The sequence below is a fragment of the Coturnix japonica genome, chromosome Z (genome assembly GCF_054131305.1).
Source record: "Coturnix japonica strain WE chromosome Z, WE-NBRP24, whole genome shotgun sequence".
NCBI classification, from domain to species: Eukaryota; Metazoa; Chordata; class Aves; order Galliformes; family Phasianidae; genus Coturnix; species Coturnix japonica.
The window spans coordinates 29518093-29536982 of NC_140702.1; the positions used below are offsets into that span (position 1 = coordinate 29518093).

Here is an 18890-nt window from a genome sequence, read left to right on the forward strand (position 1 = left end):
AAAACCCATGTCTTTCTCAGAGGCAGCAGGACATGGACATACCTTCTCTTCCCACTTAGCCAGCACTGCTGCCCTGCCCTCTGCACACATTGGTGCCTTCCACACCAGGTCAAAGATGGCCCGTGGGTGGCTCTTACCTTGGGGCAGCGGGAATGATCTACTCTGCCCGGCATGCACCAGGCCTAATCCAGGCTGTATCTCCCATCTGGATTGCAGACAGGAGTGACTCTGCCCATCCAGATGGGCTCATTGTACACTACAGAGGCAGCGAGCCTGGAGCACTTGGCTTGCAGGAAAGCCTTGTGTAGCCAGGGCCAGTTCAGCATGGGGCTGCTGCAGGGCAGCTCTCCTGGCCCGTGGCGGCATGGTGGCCTCTGGGCCAGGCAGATGTTGCACCTCCCTGCTGCACAGCTGCGCAGCTCAGACAACAAGCTGTCGCACAATGCTGACGGCCTGCCTATATGGGGAGCTGAGCAGCCACACAGTCAGCGCTGCCTCGTCCAGGCCATAGAAGGACAGTCCAAAAAAGACAAGCTGGAACACTGAAAAGGCTGCCATATTATCAACCCCAAAGTGCTCACAGGAAGACATGGGTTTTGTTGAAGGCACCCCAGTGCTGCATGGATCTGGAGATGTTTGTCACAGCTGGGGCAAAGTGGGAAGACTCAGTCGATGCCTCAAGCTGCTGCAAAATGCCAACAGTGAGCAGATGTAATACAGGGAATGGAATGGATCGAGACACTGTGGAGAACCCGGGCAACACTGTAGCAGATGATGATTGCCCGTTGTGACGTCTTCTTCTTAGACCTCTTCCTCTCTGCTGTACTGTATTTCCAGAAAAAAATATTTTCTTCACAAATCCTTCTTTGCATTTGTCTTGTAATGTTGGCAAATGATGTCAAAGTTCAACCTGAATTGTGTTTTGTTACTTCTACCACTATTCCACTGCAACATCAAAACCAAACATTTAGAGGCAGGAATTTTTTTTTATAGAATCATAGAATCACAAAGTTGGATAGGACCAACACGATCATCTAGTCCAACCATGCACCCATTACCGTTGCTACCACAAGCCACTATGCCATATGTCATAGCTCCTCATCCAGACGCCTCTTGAACACTGCCAGGGATGGCGACTCCACCACCTCTCTGGGCAGCCATTCCAGTGCCTGACCACTCTCTGAGAGAAAAAGTTCCTTCTTATGTCCAGTCTGAACCTCATCTGATGCAACTTGTGGCCATTTCCTCGGGTCCTGTTTGTTGTCTGAGAGAAGAAGCCAAACCTCTCCTCACCATAACCTCCCTTCAGGAAGTTGGAGAGTGCAGTGAGGTCTTTCCTGAGCCTCTTCCAGACTAAAGAATTCCAGCTCCCTCGGCCACTCCTCATAAGATTAGTGCTCCAGACCCCTCACCAGTTTTGTTGCCCTTCTTTGGACACATTCCTCAATGTCTTTCTTGTAGCGAGTGCCCAAAACTGAACACAGTACATGAGGTGCAGCCTCACCAGTGCTGAGTCCAGGGGGTGATTACTCCCCTGCTCCTGTTGGCCACACAATTTCTAATGCAGGCCAAGGTGCCATTGGCCCTCTTGGCCACCTGGACACACTGTTGATTCATGTTCAGCTGAGCATCAACAAACACCCCCAGGTCCTTTTCCTCTTCACAGTCATCCAGCCACTGAGCCCCAAGCCTATAGCGCTGCGTGGGGTTATTGTGGCCAAAGTGCAGGACCAAGCACTTGGCCGTGTTGAACCTCATCCCAATCACCTCAGCCCAGCAATCCACCTTATCTAGATCCTTCTGAAGGTCCTCCCTGCCCTCGGGCATACCAACACCACCTCCCAACTTGGTGTCATCTGCAAACTCACTGATGGTACACTCAATCCCCTTGTGTAGGTTATCAATAAAGATATCAAACAAGATGGGCCCTGTCATGAGTTAGCAACACAATGCACGGTTCTTGTGCCAGGAAGATTTATTTACTTCTGTGATGAACATGATCGTAACGGTGTATCACTCACTCTCATCCTTCTAAGCAAGCCTTTTCATATTCTAAGATGTGCATTCAGTACATTTCCACTAACAATCCAGTGGCTAGAAAGCAAGCAAGTTTCGATATGGATATTGGATAATAAAGTGGAAGGAGACACTGTGGAAAACCTGAGCACCATTGCTGTGGTTGGAGTGCAGCAGATGATGATGGCCCATTGTGATGTCACTGGCACCATCACGCCTACGTGAGGAGCAGTGACACACGCAGCACGTCACTAGGGTGGATTGTGACGTCCTGGCCCTCAGTGCTTGTAGCCGGGACACAGAGTCTCTCTCTCAGTCTGGCTTGTGCCTACACTCCAGCCGAGCGTGTCTGTGAGGTTTGGAGCGAGCGGCAAGTCTTGCCTTGGTGCTGGTCTCGTGTTCTGGGAGCTGCTGACAGCCGCTCTCAGTGCTCGTCCCCAGAGCCACCGGAGCTTTTTCCCCGACCTGCCTGGCTCAGGCAGCCGGGGCACCCAGAAGGCCGCAGCAGCAAAGGGAGCCGGTAAGGGGACTCCTCACCCTGGGCAGCTGGGAGGGAGGGACCTGGGCACTTGGCAAGGGACGTGGGCACATGTTCCTCCTCTGCCGGGTTCAGCGAGTGACCGTGGCCTCTCTTCCTTTCCTAGTGTGACCCCTGCTGCTGCAGCAGCGGCGTGAGGAGCAGCCCCTCATCCCCTGCACTTTCCACCATCGCAGCTGGACAGCATGGCTGCTGAGCTGGATCATCGCTGCACCATTTGCCTGGACAGCATGGACAATGCCAGCTATGTAATGCCATGCCTGCACCAGTTCTGCTTTGGCTGCATCCGGCGCTGGGCCCAGACTAGGCCCAAGTGCCCACTTTGCAATGGCAGGGTGACGTCCATCCTGCACTCTGTGCGTTCTGACAACAACTTTGAGGAGTATGTTGTCAGACAGGATGGGCCAAGGGCCAGAAGAGCACCCCAAAGCCAACCAGAGGCGATGCCAACCTGGGTGTCCATTTTCCGCCAGCACCCAGCTGTGCTCCGGCCCCTAATGCCTTGGGTGCACCAGGAGGTGAGGCAGCTCTTTGGGGCTGACGACAGGGCAGCCTTTTCAGCATTCCAGCTTGCCCTCTTTGGCTTGTCGTTATATGGCCTGGATGAAAGAGCGCTGACTGTATGGCTGCTCAGCTCCCTGCAAAGCCAGGCCGCCAGCTTTGCGAGACAGCTCGTTGTCCAAGCTGTGCGGTTGTGCAGTGCAGAGGTGCAACGTCTGCTGGGCCTGGAGGCCTCCCATGCTCCCACAGGACAGGAGGGCAGACCCGCAGCTGTCCGTGGTGCAGCTACACCATCAACAGGAACTGTTGACGACAGTCTACAGCCATCCAGGAGCACCAGGGAAGCAAACACGGAAGGGGAGCTTCCTGGCCCCTCATCCTCTGCCCTTTGTGAGGGTCCCAGCCAGCCTCCATCTAGCCTGGCTCTGGTGCACAGAGTCCAAGAAGCAGCCCAGGAAGAGCCGGGGGAGGCAGTGCCAGGTCCCTCCAGTGCCAGCACAAGCAGGGAGCGCTCTGGCAGGGCGCCACGGCGAGCCCCGAAGAGGAGGAGGGCCCACACTGCTGAGGACACTGCACCTCCTGCCAAGAGGCCACCCCGCAGGCGGCGCTAGGACAGTGCCCCAGCAGCTGGCCAGAACACGGGCCACAAGCAGCCCTCAGGGGCTCGGACTGCAGCAGACCACAGAGTCGCTGAATGGCCCAGGTTGGAAGGGGCCTCAAACATCACCAGTCTTCATGCCTCCCTGCCACAGGAAGGGCCACACACCTCCATATTTATTACACCAGGCTGCCCAGGGCCCCATCCACCTGGCCTTGAACACCACCAGGACGAGGCATCCACAGCCTCTCTGGGCAGCCAATTCCAGCACATCTCCACTCTTACTACAGATCTTCCCCTTGACATCCATCCTCAACCTTCCCTCCCTCAACCTAACACCATTTCCCCTTGTCCTGCTCCTATCCACCCTTTCCAAGAGTTGATTCCCCAATAAAATTCCATAAAAATTATCCGTGTTGCCACCCGTGCATCTGTCAGCGCCGCACACAGGGCAGGTCTGACCTCTGCTGGGCCTGGAGGCCTCCCGTGCTGCTGCTATCGTTCCTTTGGGACCTCCCACAGCACACTGCAAAGGGAAATGTGCAGAGCGGAGGCACTGCTTTACTTCTAAGCATGGCACGAGCTCAGTCATCTCCACCAGTCAAGTGCACCCATGTCTTTACGCTGTCCTCTGCTTGCAACCCAAAAGGTTTCACTCCACTCCTACTATAATGCGTGCGCAATGAACAACACAGGAATGCTATCACGGTAGCAAGGTCCTACTCTACAGGAAGTGGTGATATGCTCAAATACAGCAGCTGTGGGCAGAGAAAGAAAGGAAAAAAATCTGCTTTCCTTTGCAAGGCTTCACGGAGGCAGGGATCACAGAATCACAGAATCGTAGGGGTTGGAAGGGACCTCCATAAATCGAGTCCAACCCCCCTCCAAAGCAGATTCCCTACACCAGGTTGCACAGGAGGGCATCCAGGCAGGCCTTGAGTATCTTCAAAGAAGGAGACTCCACAACCCCCCTGGGCAGCCAGTTCCAGTGCTCCGTCACCCTCACAGTAAACAAGTTCTTGTGCACATTAGTTTGAATCTTCCTATGCTTCAGTTCCAGCCATTTCTCCTTGTCCTGACTCCACCCACTGCTGAAAAATGTCTGGTCTCTCCGCTTTGCCCCCCACAACTTTAGGTATTTATAGATCTGCATCAGATCCCTGCTCATCCTTCTTTTCTCGAGGCTAAACAGATCCAGGTCACGTAGCCTTTTTTCACAGGGGAGATGCTCCGGGCCCTTCACTGTCTTTGTGGCCCTCCACTGGACTCTTTCCAAGAGATCCCTGTCTTTTTTGTACTGGGGAGCCCAGAACTGGACACAGTAGATGAGTAGATGACTAGATAAGCCAGATGAGGCCTTACCAGGGCAGAGTTGAGGGGGAGGATCACCTCCCTCGACCTGCTGGCCACGCTCTTTTTAATGCACCCAAGAACGCCATTGGCATTTGTGGCCACTAGGGCACACTGCTGGCTCATGGCCGTCCTGTCATCCACCAGACACCCAGATCCCTCTCTGCAGAGCTCCTCTCCAGCAGGTCTTCCCCAAACCTGTGCTGGTGCATGCAGTTATTGCTCCCTAGGCGCAAGACTCTACACTTGCTTTTGTTAAACCCCATCCGGTTTCTTCCTGCCCAGCTCTCCAGCTCATCCAGGTCTCACTGAATGGCAGCACAACCCTCAGGTGTGTCAGCCAATCCTCCCAACTTTGTATCATCAGCAAACTTGATGAGGGTGGCCACTATCCCCTCGTCAAGGTCACTGATGAAGGTGCTGAACAAGACTGGACCCAGCATATTATCCAGTATCCATACGTAGATATTACATCTGCTCGGTGTTGTCACTTCACAGTCAGCAGTGTCTGAGGCTTTGATCGAGTCTTCCCATGTCAACCCAGCCATGATAAATTTCCAGATCCATACAGCACTGGGGTGCCTTCAACAAAACCCATGTCTTTCTCAGAGGCAGCAGGACATGGACATACCTTCTCTTCCCACTTAGCCAGCACTGCTGCCCTGCCCTCTGCACACATTGGTGCCTTCCACACCAGGTCAAAGATGGCCCGTGGGTGGCTCTTACCTTGGGGCAGCGGGAATGATCTACTCTGCCCGGCATGCACCAGGCCTAATCCAGGCTGTATCTCCCATCTGGATTGCAGACAGGAGTGACTCTGCCCATCCAGATGGGCTCATTGTACACTACAGAGGCAGCGAGCCTGGAGCACTTGGCTTGCAGGAAAGCCTTGTGTAGCCAGGGCCAGTTCAGCATGGGGCTGCTGCAGGGCAGCTCTCCTGGCCCGTGGCGGCATGGTGGCCTCTGGGCCAGGCAGATGTTGCACCTCCCTGCTGCACAGCTGCGCAGCTCAGACAACAAGCTGTCGCACAATGCTGACGGCCTGCCTATATGGGGAGCTGAGCAGCCACACAGTCAGCGCTGCCTCGTCCAGGCCATAGAAGGACAGTCCAAAAAAGACAAGCTGGAACACTGAAAAGGCTGCCATATTATCAACCCCAAAGTGCTCACAGGAAGACATGGGTTTTGTTGAAGGCACCCCAGTGCTGCATGGATCTGGAGATGTTTGTCACAGCTGGGGCAAAGTGGGAAGACTCAGTCGATGCCTCAAGCTGCTGCAAAATGCCAACAGTGAGCAGATGTAATACAGGGAATGGAATGGACCGAGACACTGTGGAGAACCCGGGCAACACTGTAGCAGATGATGATTGCCCGTTGTGACGTCTTCTTCTTAGACCTCTTCCTCTCTGCTGTACTGTATTTCCAGAAAAAAATATTTTCTTCACAAATCCTTCTTTGCATTTGTCTTGTAATGTTGGCAAATGATGTCAAAGTTCAACCTGAATTGTGTTTTGTTACTTCTACCACTATTCCACTGCAACATCAAAACCAAACATTTAGAGGCAGGAATTTTTTTTTATAGAATCATAGAATCACAAAGTTGGATAGGACCAACACGATCATCTAGTCCAACCATGCACCCATTACCGTTGCTACCACAAGCCACTATGCCATATGTCATAGCTCCTCATCCAGACGCCTCTTGAACACTGCCAGGGATGGCGACTCCACCACCTCTCTGGGCAGCCATTCCAGTGCCTGACCACTCTCTGAGAGAAAAAGTTCCTTCTTGTGTCCAGTCTAAACCTCATCTGATGCAACTTGTGGCCATTTCCTCGGGTCCTGTTTGTTGTCTGAGAGAAGAAGCCAAACCTCTCCTCACCATAACCTCCCTTCAGGAAGTTGGAGAGTGCAGTGAGGTCTTTCCTGAGCCTCTTCCAGACTAAAGAATTCCAGCTCCCTCGGCCACTCCTCATAAGATTAGTGCTCCAGACCCCTCACCAGTTTTGTTGCCCTTCTTTGGACACATTCCTCAATGTCTTTCTTGTAGCGAGTGCCCAAAACTGAACACAGTACATGAGGTGCAGCCTCACCAGTGCTGAGTCCAGGGGGTGATTACTCCCCTGCTCCTGTTGGCCACACAATTTCTAATGCAGGCCAAGGTGCCATTGGCCCTCTTGGCCACCTGGACACACTGTTGATTCATGTTCAGCTGAGCATCAACAAACACCCCCAGGTCCTTTTCCTCTTCACAGTCATCCAGCCACTGAGCCCCAAGCCTATAGCGCTGCGTGGGGTTATTGTGGCCAAAGTGCAGGACCAAGCACTTGGCCGTGTTGAACCTCATCCCAATCACCTCAGCCCAGCAATCCACCTTATCTAGATCCTTCTGAAGGTCCTCCCTGCCCTCGGGCATACCAACACCACCTCCCAACTTGGTGTCATCTGCAAACTCACTGATGGTACACTCAATCCCCTCGTGTAGGTTATCAATAAAGATATCAAACAAGATGGGCCCTGTCATGAGTTAGCAACACAATGCACGGTTCTTGTGCCAGGAAGATTTATTTACTTCTGTGATGAACATGATCGTAACGGTGTATCACTCACTCTCATCCTTCTAAGCAAGCCTTTTCATATTCTAAGATGTGCATTCAGTACATTTCCACTAACAATCCAGTGGCTAGAAAGCAAGCAAGTTTCGATATGGATATTGGATAATAAAGTGGAAGGAGACACTGTGGAAAACCTGAGCACCATTGCTGTGGTTGGAGTGCAGCAGATGATGATGGCCCATTGTGATGTCACTGGCACCATCACGCCTACGTGAGGAGCAGTGACACACGCAGCACGTCACTAGGGTGGATTGTGACGTCCTGGCCCTCAGTGCTTGTAGCCGGGACACAGAGTCTCTCTCTCAGTCTGGCTTGTGCCTACACTCCAGCCGAGCGTGTCTGTGAGGTTTGGAGCGAGCGGCAAGTCTTGCCTTGGTGCTGGTCTCGTGTTCTGGGAGCTGCTGACAGCCGCTCTCAGTGCTCGTCCCCAGAGCCACCGGAGCTTTTTCCCCGACCTGCCTGGCTCAGGCAGCCGGGGCACCCAGAAGGCCGCAGCAGCAAAGGGAGCCGGTAAGGGGACTCCTCACCCTGGGCAGCTGGGAGGGAGGGACCTGGGCACTTGGCAAGGGACGTGGGCACATGTTCCTCCTCTGCCGGGTTCAGCGAGTGACCGTGGCCTCTCTTCCTTTCCTAGTGTGACCCCTGCTGCTGCAGCAGCGGCGTGAGGAGCAGCCCCTCATCCCCTGCACTTTCCACCATCGCAGCTGGACAGCATGGCTGCTGAGCTGGATCATCGCTGCACCATTTGCCTGGACAGCATGGACAATGCCAGCTATGTAATGCCATGCCTGCACCAGTTCTGCTTTGGCTGCATCCGGCGCTGGGCCCAGACTAGGCCCAAGTGCCCACTTTGCAATGGCAGGGTGACGTCCATCCTGCACTCTGTGCGTTCTGACAACAACTTTGAGGAGTATGTTGTCAGACAGGATGGGCCAAGGGCCAGAAGAGCACCCCAAAGCCAACCAGAGGCGATGCCAACCTGGGTGTCCATTTTCCGCCAGCACCCAGCTGTGCTCCGGCCCCTAATGCCTTGGGTGCACCAGGAGGTGAGGCAGCTCTTTGGGGCTGACGACAGGGCAGCCTTTTCAGCATTCCAGCTTGCCCTCTTTGGCTTGTCGTTATATGGCCTGGATGAAAGAGCGCTGACTGTATGGCTGCTCAGCTCCCTGCAAAGCCAGGCCGCCAGCTTTGCGAGACAGCTCGTTGTCCAAGCTGTGCGGTTGTGCAGTGCAGAGGTGCAACGTCTGCTGGGCCTGGAGGCCTCCCATGCTCCCACAGGACAGGAGGGCAGACCCGCAGCTGTCCGTGGTGCAGCTACACCATCAACAGGAACTGTTGACGACAGTCTACAGCCATCCAGGAGCACCAGGGAAGCAAACACGGAAGGGGAGCTTCCTGGCCCCTCATCCTCTGCCCTTTGTGAGGGTCCCAGCCAGCCTCCATCTAGCCTGGCTCTGGTGCACAGAGTCCAAGAAGCAGCCCAGGAAGAGCCGGGGGAGGCAGTGCCAGGTCCCTCCAGTGCCAGCACAAGCAGGGAGCGCTCTGGCAGGGCGCCACGGCGAGCCCCGAAGAGGAGGAGGGCCCACACTGCTGAGGACACTGCACCTCCTGCCAAGAGGCCACCCCGCAGGCGGCGCTAGGACAGTGCCCCAGCAGCTGGCCAGAACACGGGCCACAAGCAGCCCTCAGGGGCTCGGACTGCAGCAGACCACAGAGTCGCTGAATGGCCCAGGTTGGAAGGGGCCTCAAACATCACCAGTCTTCATGCCTCCCTGCCACAGGAAGGGCCACACACCTCCATATTTATTACACCAGGCTGCCCAGGGCCCCATCCACCTGGCCTTGAACACCACCAGGACGAGGCATCCACAGCCTCTCTGGGCAGCCAATTCCAGCACATCTCCACTCTTACTACAGATCTTCCCCTTGACATCCATCCTCAACCTTCCCTCCCTCAACCTAACACCATTTCCCCTTGTCCTGCTCCTATCCACCCTTTCCAAGAGTTGATTCCCCAATAAAATTCCATAAAAATTATCCGTGTTGCCACCCGTGCATCTGTCAGCGCCGCACACAGGGCAGGTCTGACCTCTGCTGGGCCTGGAGGCCTCCCGTGCTGCTGCTATCGTTCCTTTGGGACCTCCCACAGCACACTGCAAAGGGAAATGTGCAGAGCGGAGGCACTGCTTTACTTCTAAGCATGGCACGAGCTCAGTCATCTCCACCAGTCAAGTGCACCCATGTCTTTACGCTGTCCTCTGCTTGCAACCCAAAAGGTTTCACTCCACTCCTACTATAATGCGTGCGCAATGAACAACACAGGAATGCTATCACGGTAGCAAGGTCCTACTCTACAGGAAGTGGTGATATGCTCAAATACAGCAGCTGTGGGCAGAGAAAGAAAGGAAAAAAATCTGCTTTCCTTTGCAAGGCTTCACGGAGGCAGGGATCACAGAATCACAGAATCGTAGGGGTTGGAAGGGACCTCCATAAATCGAGTCCAACCCCCCTCCAAAGCAGATTCCCTACACCAGGTTGCACAGGAGGGCATCCAGGCAGGCCTTGAGTATCTTCAAAGAAGGAGACTCCACAACCCCCCTGGGCAGCCAGTTCCAGTGCTCCGTCACCCTCACAGTAAACAAGTTCTTGTGCACATTAGTTTGAATCTTCCTATGCTTCAGTTCCAGCCATTTCTCCTTGTCCTGACTCCACCCACTGCTGAAAAATGTCTGGTCTCTCCGCTTTGCCCCCCACAACTTTAGGTATTTATAGATCTGCATCAGATCCCTGCTCATCCTTCTTTTCTCGAGGCTAAACAGATCCAGGTCACGTAGCCTTTTTTCACAGGGGAGATGCTCCGGGCCCTTCACTGTCTTTGTGGCCCTCCACTGGACTCTTTCCAAGAGATCCCTGTCTTTTTTGTACTGGGGAGCCCAGAACTGGACACAGTAGATGAGTAGATGACTAGATAAGCCAGATGAGGCCTTACCAGGGCAGAGTTGAGGGGGAGGATCACCTCCCTCGACCTGCTGGCCACGCTCTTTTTAATGCACCCAAGAACGCCATTGGCATTTGTGGCCACTAGGGCACACTGCTGGCTCATGGCCGTCCTGTCATCCACCAGACACCCAGATCCCTCTCTGCAGAGCTCCTCTCCAGCAGGTCTTCCCCAAACCTGTGCTGGTGCATGCAGTTATTGCTCCCTAGGCGCAAGACTCTACACTTGCTTTTGTTAAACCCCATCCGGTTTCTTCCTGCCCAGCTCTCCAGCTCATCCAGGTCTCACTGAATGGCAGCACAACCCTCAGGTGTGTCAGCCAATCCTCCCAACTTTGTATCATCAGCAAACTTGATGAGGGTGGCCACTATCCCCTCGTCAAGGTCACTGATGAAGGTGCTGAACAAGACTGGACCCAGCATATTATCCAGTATCCATACGTAGATATTACATCTGCTCGGTGTTGTCACTTCACAGTCAGCAGTGTCTGAGGCTTTGATCGAGTCTTCCCATGTCAACCCAGCCATGATAAATTTCCAGATCCATACAGCACTGGGGTGCCTTCAACAAAACCCATGTCTTTCTCAGAGGCAGCAGGACATGGACATACCTTCTCTTCCCACTTAGCCAGCACTGCTGCCCTGCCCTCTGCACACATTGGTGCCTTCCACACCAGGTCAAAGATGGCCCGTGGGTGGCTCTTACCTTGGGGCAGCGGGAATGATCTACTCTGCCCGGCATGCACCAGGCCTAATCCAGGCTGTATCTCCCATCTGGATTGCAGACAGGAGTGACTCTGCCCATCCAGATGGGCTCATTGTACACTACAGAGGCAGCGAGCCTGGAGCACTTGGCTTGCAGGAAAGCCTTGTGTAGCCAGGGCCAGTTCAGCATGGGGCTGCTGCAGGGCAGCTCTCCTGGCCCGTGGCGGCATGGTGGCCTCTGGGCCAGGCAGATGTTGCACCTCCCTGCTGCACAGCTGCGCAGCTCAGACAACAAGCTGTCGCACAATGCTGACGGCCTGCCTATATGGGGAGCTGAGCAGCCACACAGTCAGCGCTGCCTCGTCCAGGCCATAGAAGGACAGTCCAAAAAAGACAAGCTGGAACACTGAAAAGGCTGCCATATTATCAACCCCAAAGTGCTCACAGGAAGACATGGGTTTTGTTGAAGGCACCCCAGTGCTGCATGGATCTGGAGATGTTTGTCACAGCTGGGGCAAAGTGGGAAGACTCAGTCGATGCCTCAAGCTGCTGCAAAATGCCAACAGTGAGCAGATGTAATACAGGGAATGGAATGGACCGAGACACTGTGGAGAACCCGGGCAACACTGTAGCAGATGATGATTGCCCGTTGTGACGTCTTCTTCTTAGACCTCTTCCTCTCTGCTGTACTGTATTTCCAGAAAAAAATATTTTCTTCACAAATCCTTCTTTGCATTTGTCTTGTAATGTTGGCAAATGATGTCAAAGTTCAACCTGAATTGTGTTTTGTTACTTCTACCACTATTCCACTGCAACATCAAAACCAAACATTTAGAGGCAGGAATTTTTTTTTATAGAATCATAGAATCACAAAGTTGGATAGGACCAACACGATCATCTAGTCCAACCATGCACCCATTACCGTTGCTACCACAAGCCACTATGCCATATGTCATAGCTCCTCATCCAGACGCCTCTTGAACACTGCCAGGGATGGCGACTCCACCACCTCTCTGGGCAGCCATTCCAGTGCCTGACCACTCTCTGAGAGAAAAAGTTCCTTCTTGTGTCCAGTCTAAACCTCATCTGATGCAACTTGTGGCCATTTCCTCGGGTCCTGTTTGTTGTCTGAGAGAAGAAGCCAAACCTCTCCTCACCATAACCTCCCTTCAGGAAGTTGGAGAGTGCAGTGAGGTCTTTCCTGAGCCTCTTCCAGACTAAAGAATTCCAGCTCCCTCGGCCACTCCTCATAAGATTAGTGCTCCAGACCCCTCACCAGTTTTGTTGCCCTTCTTTGGACACATTCCTCAATGTCTTTCTTGTAGCGAGTGCCCAAAACTGAACACAGTACATGAGGTGCAGCCTCACCAGTGCTGAGTCCAGGGGGTGATTACTCCCCTGCTCCTGTTGGCCACACAATTTCTAATGCAGGCCAAGGTGCCATTGGCCCTCTTGGCCACCTGGACACACTGTTGATTCATGTTCAGCTGAGCATCAACAAACACCCCCAGGTCCTTTTCCTCTTCACAGTCATCCAGCCACTGAGCCCCAAGCCTATAGCGCTGCGTGGGGTTATTGTGGCCAAAGTGCAGGACCAAGCACTTGGCCGTGTTGAACCTCATCCCAATCACCTCAGCCCAGCAATCCACCTTATCTAGATCCTTCTGAAGGTCCTCCCTGCCCTCGGGCATACCAACACCACCTCCCAACTTGGTGTCATCTGCAAACTCACTGATGGTACACTCAATCCCCTCGTGTAGGTTATCAATAAAGATATCAAACAAGATGGGCCCTGTCATGAGTTAGCAACACAATGCACGGTTCTTGTGCCAGGAAGATTTATTTACTTCTGTGATGAACATGATCGTAACGGTGTATCACTCACTCTCATCCTTCTAAGCAAGCCTTTTCATATTCTAAGATGTGCATTCAGTACATTTCCACTAACAATCCAGTGGCTAGAAAGCAAGCAAGTTTCGATATGGATATTGGATAATAAAGTGGAAGGAGACACTGTGGAAAACCTGAGCACCATTGCTGTGGTTGGAGTGCAGCAGATGATGATGGCCCATTGTGATGTCACTGGCACCATCACGCCTACGTGAGGAGCAGTGACACACGCAGCACGTCACTAGGGTGGATTGTGACGTCCTGGCCCTCAGTGCTTGTAGCCGGGACACAGAGTCTCTCTCTCAGTCTGGCTTGTGCCTACACTCCAGCCGAGCGTGTCTGTGAGGTTTGGAGCGAGCGGCAAGTCTTGCCTTGGTGCTGGTCTCGTGTTCTGGGAGCTGCTGACAGCCGCTCTCAGTGCTCGTCCCCAGAGCCACCGGAGCTTTTTCCCCGACCTGCCTGGCTCAGGCAGCCGGGGCACCCAGAAGGCCGCAGCAGCAAAGGGAGCCGGTAAGGGGACTCCTCACCCTGGGCAGCTGGGAGGGAGGGACCTGGGCACTTGGCAAGGGACGTGGGCACATGTTCCTCCTCTGCCGGGTTCAGCGAGTGACCGTGGCCTCTCTTCCTTTCCTAGTGTGACCCCTGCTGCTGCAGCAGCGGCGTGAGGAGCAGCCCCTCATCCCCTGCACTTTCCACCATCGCAGCTGGACAGCATGGCTGCTGAGCTGGATCATCGCTGCACCATTTGCCTGGACAGCATGGACAATGCCAGCTATGTAATGCCATGCCTGCACCAGTTCTGCTTTGGCTGCATCCGGCGCTGGGCCCAGACTAGGCCCAAGTGCCCACTTTGCAATGGCAGGGTGACGTCCATCCTGCACTCTGTGCGTTCTGACAACAACTTTGAGGAGTATGTTGTCAGACAGGATGGGCCAAGGGCCAGAAGAGCACCCCAAAGCCAACCAGAGGCGATGCCAACCTGGGTGTCCATTTTCCGCCAGCACCCAGCTGTGCTCCGGCCCCTAATGCCTTGGGTGCACCAGGAGGTGAGGCAGCTCTTTGGGGCTGACGACAGGGCAGCCTTTTCAGCATTCCAGCTTGCCCTCTTTGGCTTGTCGTTATATGGCCTGGATGAAAGAGCGCTGACTGTATGGCTGCTCAGCTCCCTGCAAAGCCAGGCCGCCAGCTTTGCGAGACAGCTCGTTGTCCAAGCTGTGCGGTTGTGCAGTGCAGAGGTGCAACGTCTGCTGGGCCTGGAGGCCTCCCATGCTCCCACAGGACAGGAGGGCAGACCCGCAGCTGTCCGTGGTGCAGCTACACCATCAACAGGAACTGTTGACGACAGTCTACAGCCATCCAGGAGCACCAGGGAAGCAAACACGGAAGGGGAGCTTCCTGGCCCCTCATCCTCTGCCCTTTGTGAGGGTCCCAGCCAGCCTCCATCTAGCCTGGCTCTGGTGCACAGAGTCCAAGAAGCAGCCCAGGAAGAGCCGGGGGAGGCAGTGCCAGGTCCCTCCAGTGCCAGCACAAGCAGGGAGCGCTCTGGCAGGGCGCCACGGCGAGCCCCGAAGAGGAGGAGGGCCCACACTGCTGAGGACACTGCACCTCCTGCCAAGAGGCCACCCCGCAGGCGGCGCTAGGACAGTGCCCCAGCAGCTGGCCAGAACACGGGCCACAAGCAGCCCTCAGGGGCTCGGACTGCAGCAGACCACAGAGTCGCTGAATGGCCCAGGTTGGAAGGGGCCTCAAACATCACCAGTCTTCATGCCTCCCTGCCACAGGAAGGGCCACACACCTCCATATTTATTACACCAGGCTGCCCAGGGCCCCATCCACCTGGCCTTGAACACCACCAGGACGAGGCATCCACAGCCTCTCTGGGCAGCCAATTCCAGCACATCTCCACTCTTACTACAGATCTTCCCCTTGACATCCATCCTCAACCTTCCCTCCCTCAACCTAACACCATTTCCCCTTGTCCTGCTCCTATCCACCCTTTCCAAGAGTTGATTCCCCAATAAAATTCCATAAAAATTATCCGTGTTGCCACCCGTGCATCTGTCAGCGCCGCACACAGGGCAGGTCTGACCTCTGCTGGGCCTGGAGGCCTCCCGTGCTGCTGCTATCGTTCCTTTGGGACCTCCCACAGCACACTGCAAAGGGAAATGTGCAGAGCGGAGGCACTGCTTTACTTCTAAGCATGGCACGAGCTCAGTCATCTCCACCAGTCAAGTGCACCCATGTCTTTACGCTGTCCTCTGCTTGCAACCCAAAAGGTTTCACTCCACTCCTACTATAATGCGTGCGCAATGAACAACACAGGAATGCTATCACGGTAGCAAGGTCCTACTCTACAGGAAGTGGTGATATGCTCAAATACAGCAGCTGTGGGCAGAGAAAGAAAGGAAAAAAATCTGCTTTCCTTTGCAAGGCTTCACGGAGGCAGGGATCACAGAATCACAGAATCGTAGGGGTTGGAAGGGACCTCCATAAATCGAGTCCAACCCCCCTCCAAAGCAGATTCCCTACACCAGGTTGCACAGGAGGGCATCCAGGCAGGCCTTGAGTATCTTCAAAGAAGGAGACTCCACAACCCCCCTGGGCAGCCAGTTCCAGTGCTCCGTCACCCTCACAGTAAACAAGTTCTTGTGCACATTAGTTTGAATCTTCCTATGCTTCAGTTCCAGCCATTTCTCCTTGTCCTGACTCCACCCACTGCTGAAAAATGTCTGGTCTCTCCGCTTTGCCCCCCACAACTTTAGGTATTTATAGATCTGCATCAGATCCCTGCTCATCCTTCTTTTCTCGAGGCTAAACAGATCCAGGTCACGTAGCCTTTTTTCACAGGGGAGATGCTCCGGGCCCTTCACTGTCTTTGTGGCCCTCCACTGGACTCTTTCCAAGAGATCCCTGTCTTTTTTGTACTGGGGAGCCCAGAACTGGACACAGTAGATGAGTAGATGACTAGATAAGCCAGATGAGGCCTTACCAGGGCAGAGTTGAGGGGGAGGATCACCTCCCTCGACCTGCTGGCCACGCTCTTTTTAATGCACCCAAGAACGCCATTGGCATTTGTGGCCACTAGGGCACACTGCTGGCTCATGGCCGTCCTGTCATCCACCAGACACCCAGATCCCTCTCTGCAGAGCTCCTCTCCAGCAGGTCTTCCCCAAACCTGTGCTGGTGCATGCAGTTATTGCTCCCTAGGCGCAAGACTCTACACTTGCTTTTGTTAAACCCCATCCGGTTTCTTCCTGCCCAGCTCTCCAGCTCATCCAGGTCTCACTGAATGGCAGCACAACCCTCAGGTGTGTCAGCCAATCCTCCCAACTTTGTATCATCAGCAAACTTGATGAGGGTGGCCACTATCCCCTCGTCAAGGTCACTGATGAAGGTGCTGAACAAGACTGGACCCAGCATATTATCCAGTATCCATACGTAGATATTACATCTGCTCAGTGTTGTCACTTCACAGTCAGCAGTGTCTGAGGCTTTGATCGAGTCTTCCCATGTCAACCCAGCCATGATAAATTTCCAGATCCATACAGCACTGGGGTGCCTTCAACAAAACCCATGTCTTTCTCAGAGGCAGCAGGACATGGACATACCTTCTCTTCCCACTTAGCCAGCACTGCTGCCCTGCCCTCTGCACACATTGGTGCCTTCCACACCAGGTCAAAGATGGCCCGTGGGTGGCTCTTACCTTGGGGCAGCGGGAATGATCTACTCTGCCCGGCATGCACCAGGCCTAATCCAGGCTGTATCTCCCATCTGGATTGCAGACAGGAGTGACTCTGCCCATCCAGATGGGCTCATTGTACACTACAGAGGCAGCGAGCCTGGAGCACTTGGCTTGCAGGAAAGCCTTGTGTAGCCAGGGCCAGTTCAGCATGGGGCTGCTGCAGGGCAGCTCTCCTGGCCCGTGGCGGCATGGTGGCCTCTGGGCCAGGCAGATGTTGCACCTCCCTGCTGCACAGCTGCGCAGCTCAGACAACAAGCTGTCGCACAATGCTGACGGCCTGCCTATATGGGGAGCTGAGCAGCCACACAGTCAGCGCTGCCTCGTCCAGGCCATAGAAGGACAGTCCAAAAAAGACAAGCTGGAACACTGAAAAGGCTGCCATATTATCAACCCCAAAGTGCTCACAGGAAGACATGGGTTTTGTTGAAGGCACCCCAGTGCTGCATGGATCTGGAGATGTTTGTCACAGCTGGGGCAAAGTGGGAAGACTCAGTCGATGCCTCAAGCTGCTGCAAAATGCCAACAGTGAGCAGATGTAATACAGGGAATGGAATGGACCGAGACACTGTGGAGAACCCGGGCAACACTGTAGCAGATGATGATTGCCCGTTGTGACGTCTTCTTCTTAGACCTCTTCCTCTCTGCTGTACTGTATTTCCAGAAAAAAATATTTTCTTCACAAATCCTTCTTTACATTTGTCTTGTAATGTTGGCAAATGATGTCAAAGTTCAACCTGAATTGTGTTTTGTTACTTCTACCACTATTTCACTGCAACATCAAAACCAAGCATTTAGAGGCAGGAATTTTTTTTTATAGAATCACAAAGTTGGATAGGACCAACACGATCATCTAGTCCAACCATGCACCCATTACCGTTGCTACCACAAGCCACTATGCCATATGTCATAGCTCCTCATCCAGACGCCTCTTGAACACTGCCAGGGATGGCGACTCCACCACCTCTCTGGGCAGCCATTCCAGTGCCTGACCACTCTCTGAGAGAAAAAGTTCCTTCTTATGTCCAGTCTAAACCTCATCTGATGCAACTTGTGGCCATTTCCTCGGGTCCTGTTTGTTGTCTGAGAGAAGAAGCCAAACCTCTCCTCACCATAACCTCCCTTCAGGAAGTTGGAGAGTGCAGTGAGGTCTTTCCTGAGCCTCTTCCAGACTAAAGAATTCCAGCTCCCTCGGCCACTCCTCATAAGATTAGTGCTCCAGACCCCTCACCAGTTTTGTTGCCCTTCTTTGGACACATTCCTCAATGTCTTTCTTGTAGCGAGTGCCCAAAACTGAACACAGTACATGAGGTGCAGCCTCACCAGTGCTGAGTCCAGGGGGTGATTACTCCCCTGCTCCTGTTGGCCACACAATTTCTAATGCAGGCCAAGGTGCCATTGGCCCTCTTGGCCACCTGGACACACTGTTGATTCATGTTCAGCTGAGCATCAACAAACACCCCCAGGTCCTTTTCCTCTTCACAGTCATCCAGCCACTGAGCCCCAAGCCTATAGCGCTGCGTGGGGTTATTGTGGCCAAAGTGCAGGACCAAGCACTTGGCCGTGTTGAACCTCATCCCAATCACCTCAGCCCAGCAATCCACCTTATCTAGATCCTTCTGAAGGTCCTCCCTGCCCTCGGGCATACCAACACCACCTCCCAACTTGGTGTCATCTGCAAACTCACTGATGGTACACTCAATCCCCTCGTGTAGGTTATCAATAAAGATATCAAACAAGATGGGCCCTGTCATGAGTTAGCAACACAATGCACGGTTCTTGTGCCAGGAAGATTTATTTACTTCTGTGATGAACATGATCGTAACGGTGTATCACTCACTCTCATCCTTCTAAGCAAGCCTTTTCATATTCTAAGATGTGCATTCAGTACATTTCCACTAACAATCCAGTGGCTAGAAAGCAAGCAAGTTTCGATATGGA

The 18890-nt window shown here is 53.7% G+C and overlaps 3 protein-coding genes across 3 annotated transcripts; all 3 read left to right on the plus strand.

The window, feature by feature from the left end:
• The first annotated feature begins 2696 nt into the window (after positions 1 to 2696).
• On the plus strand, positions 2697 to 3666 carry LOC146753864 (uncharacterized). Its single transcript, XM_085530055.1, has one exon. The coding sequence runs from the start codon at positions 2740 to 2742 to the stop codon at positions 3664 to 3666; it is 927 nt and encodes a 308-aa protein (XP_085386181.1). The 5' UTR covers positions 2697 to 2739.
• Positions 3667 to 8288: 4622 nt separating this feature from the next.
• On the plus strand, positions 8289 to 9258 carry LOC146753865 (uncharacterized). The gene has a single exon (XM_085530056.1). It carries the CDS (start codon positions 8332 to 8334, stop codon positions 9256 to 9258), a length of 927 nt encoding a protein of 308 aa, XP_085386182.1. The 5' UTR covers positions 8289 to 8331.
• Positions 9259 to 13880: 4622 nt separating this feature from the next.
• LOC146753866 (uncharacterized) lies at positions 13881 to 14850 on the plus strand. Its single transcript, XM_085530057.1, has one exon. The coding sequence runs from the start codon at positions 13924 to 13926 to the stop codon at positions 14848 to 14850; it is 927 nt and encodes a 308-aa protein (XP_085386183.1). The 5' UTR covers positions 13881 to 13923.
• The last annotated feature ends 4040 nt before the right edge of the window (positions 14851 to 18890 follow it).

What these genes read in the sequence shown, in the direction of transcription:
- LOC146753864 (XM_085530055.1), top strand. Translation starts at nt 2,740, where the DNA reads ATGGCTGCTGAGCTGGATCATCGCTGCACCATTTGCCTGGACAGCATG.
- LOC146753865 (XM_085530056.1), top strand. Translation starts at nt 8,332, where the DNA reads ATGGCTGCTGAGCTGGATCATCGCTGCACCATTTGCCTGGACAGCATG.
- LOC146753866 (XM_085530057.1), top strand. Translation starts at nt 13,924, where the DNA reads ATGGCTGCTGAGCTGGATCATCGCTGCACCATTTGCCTGGACAGCATG.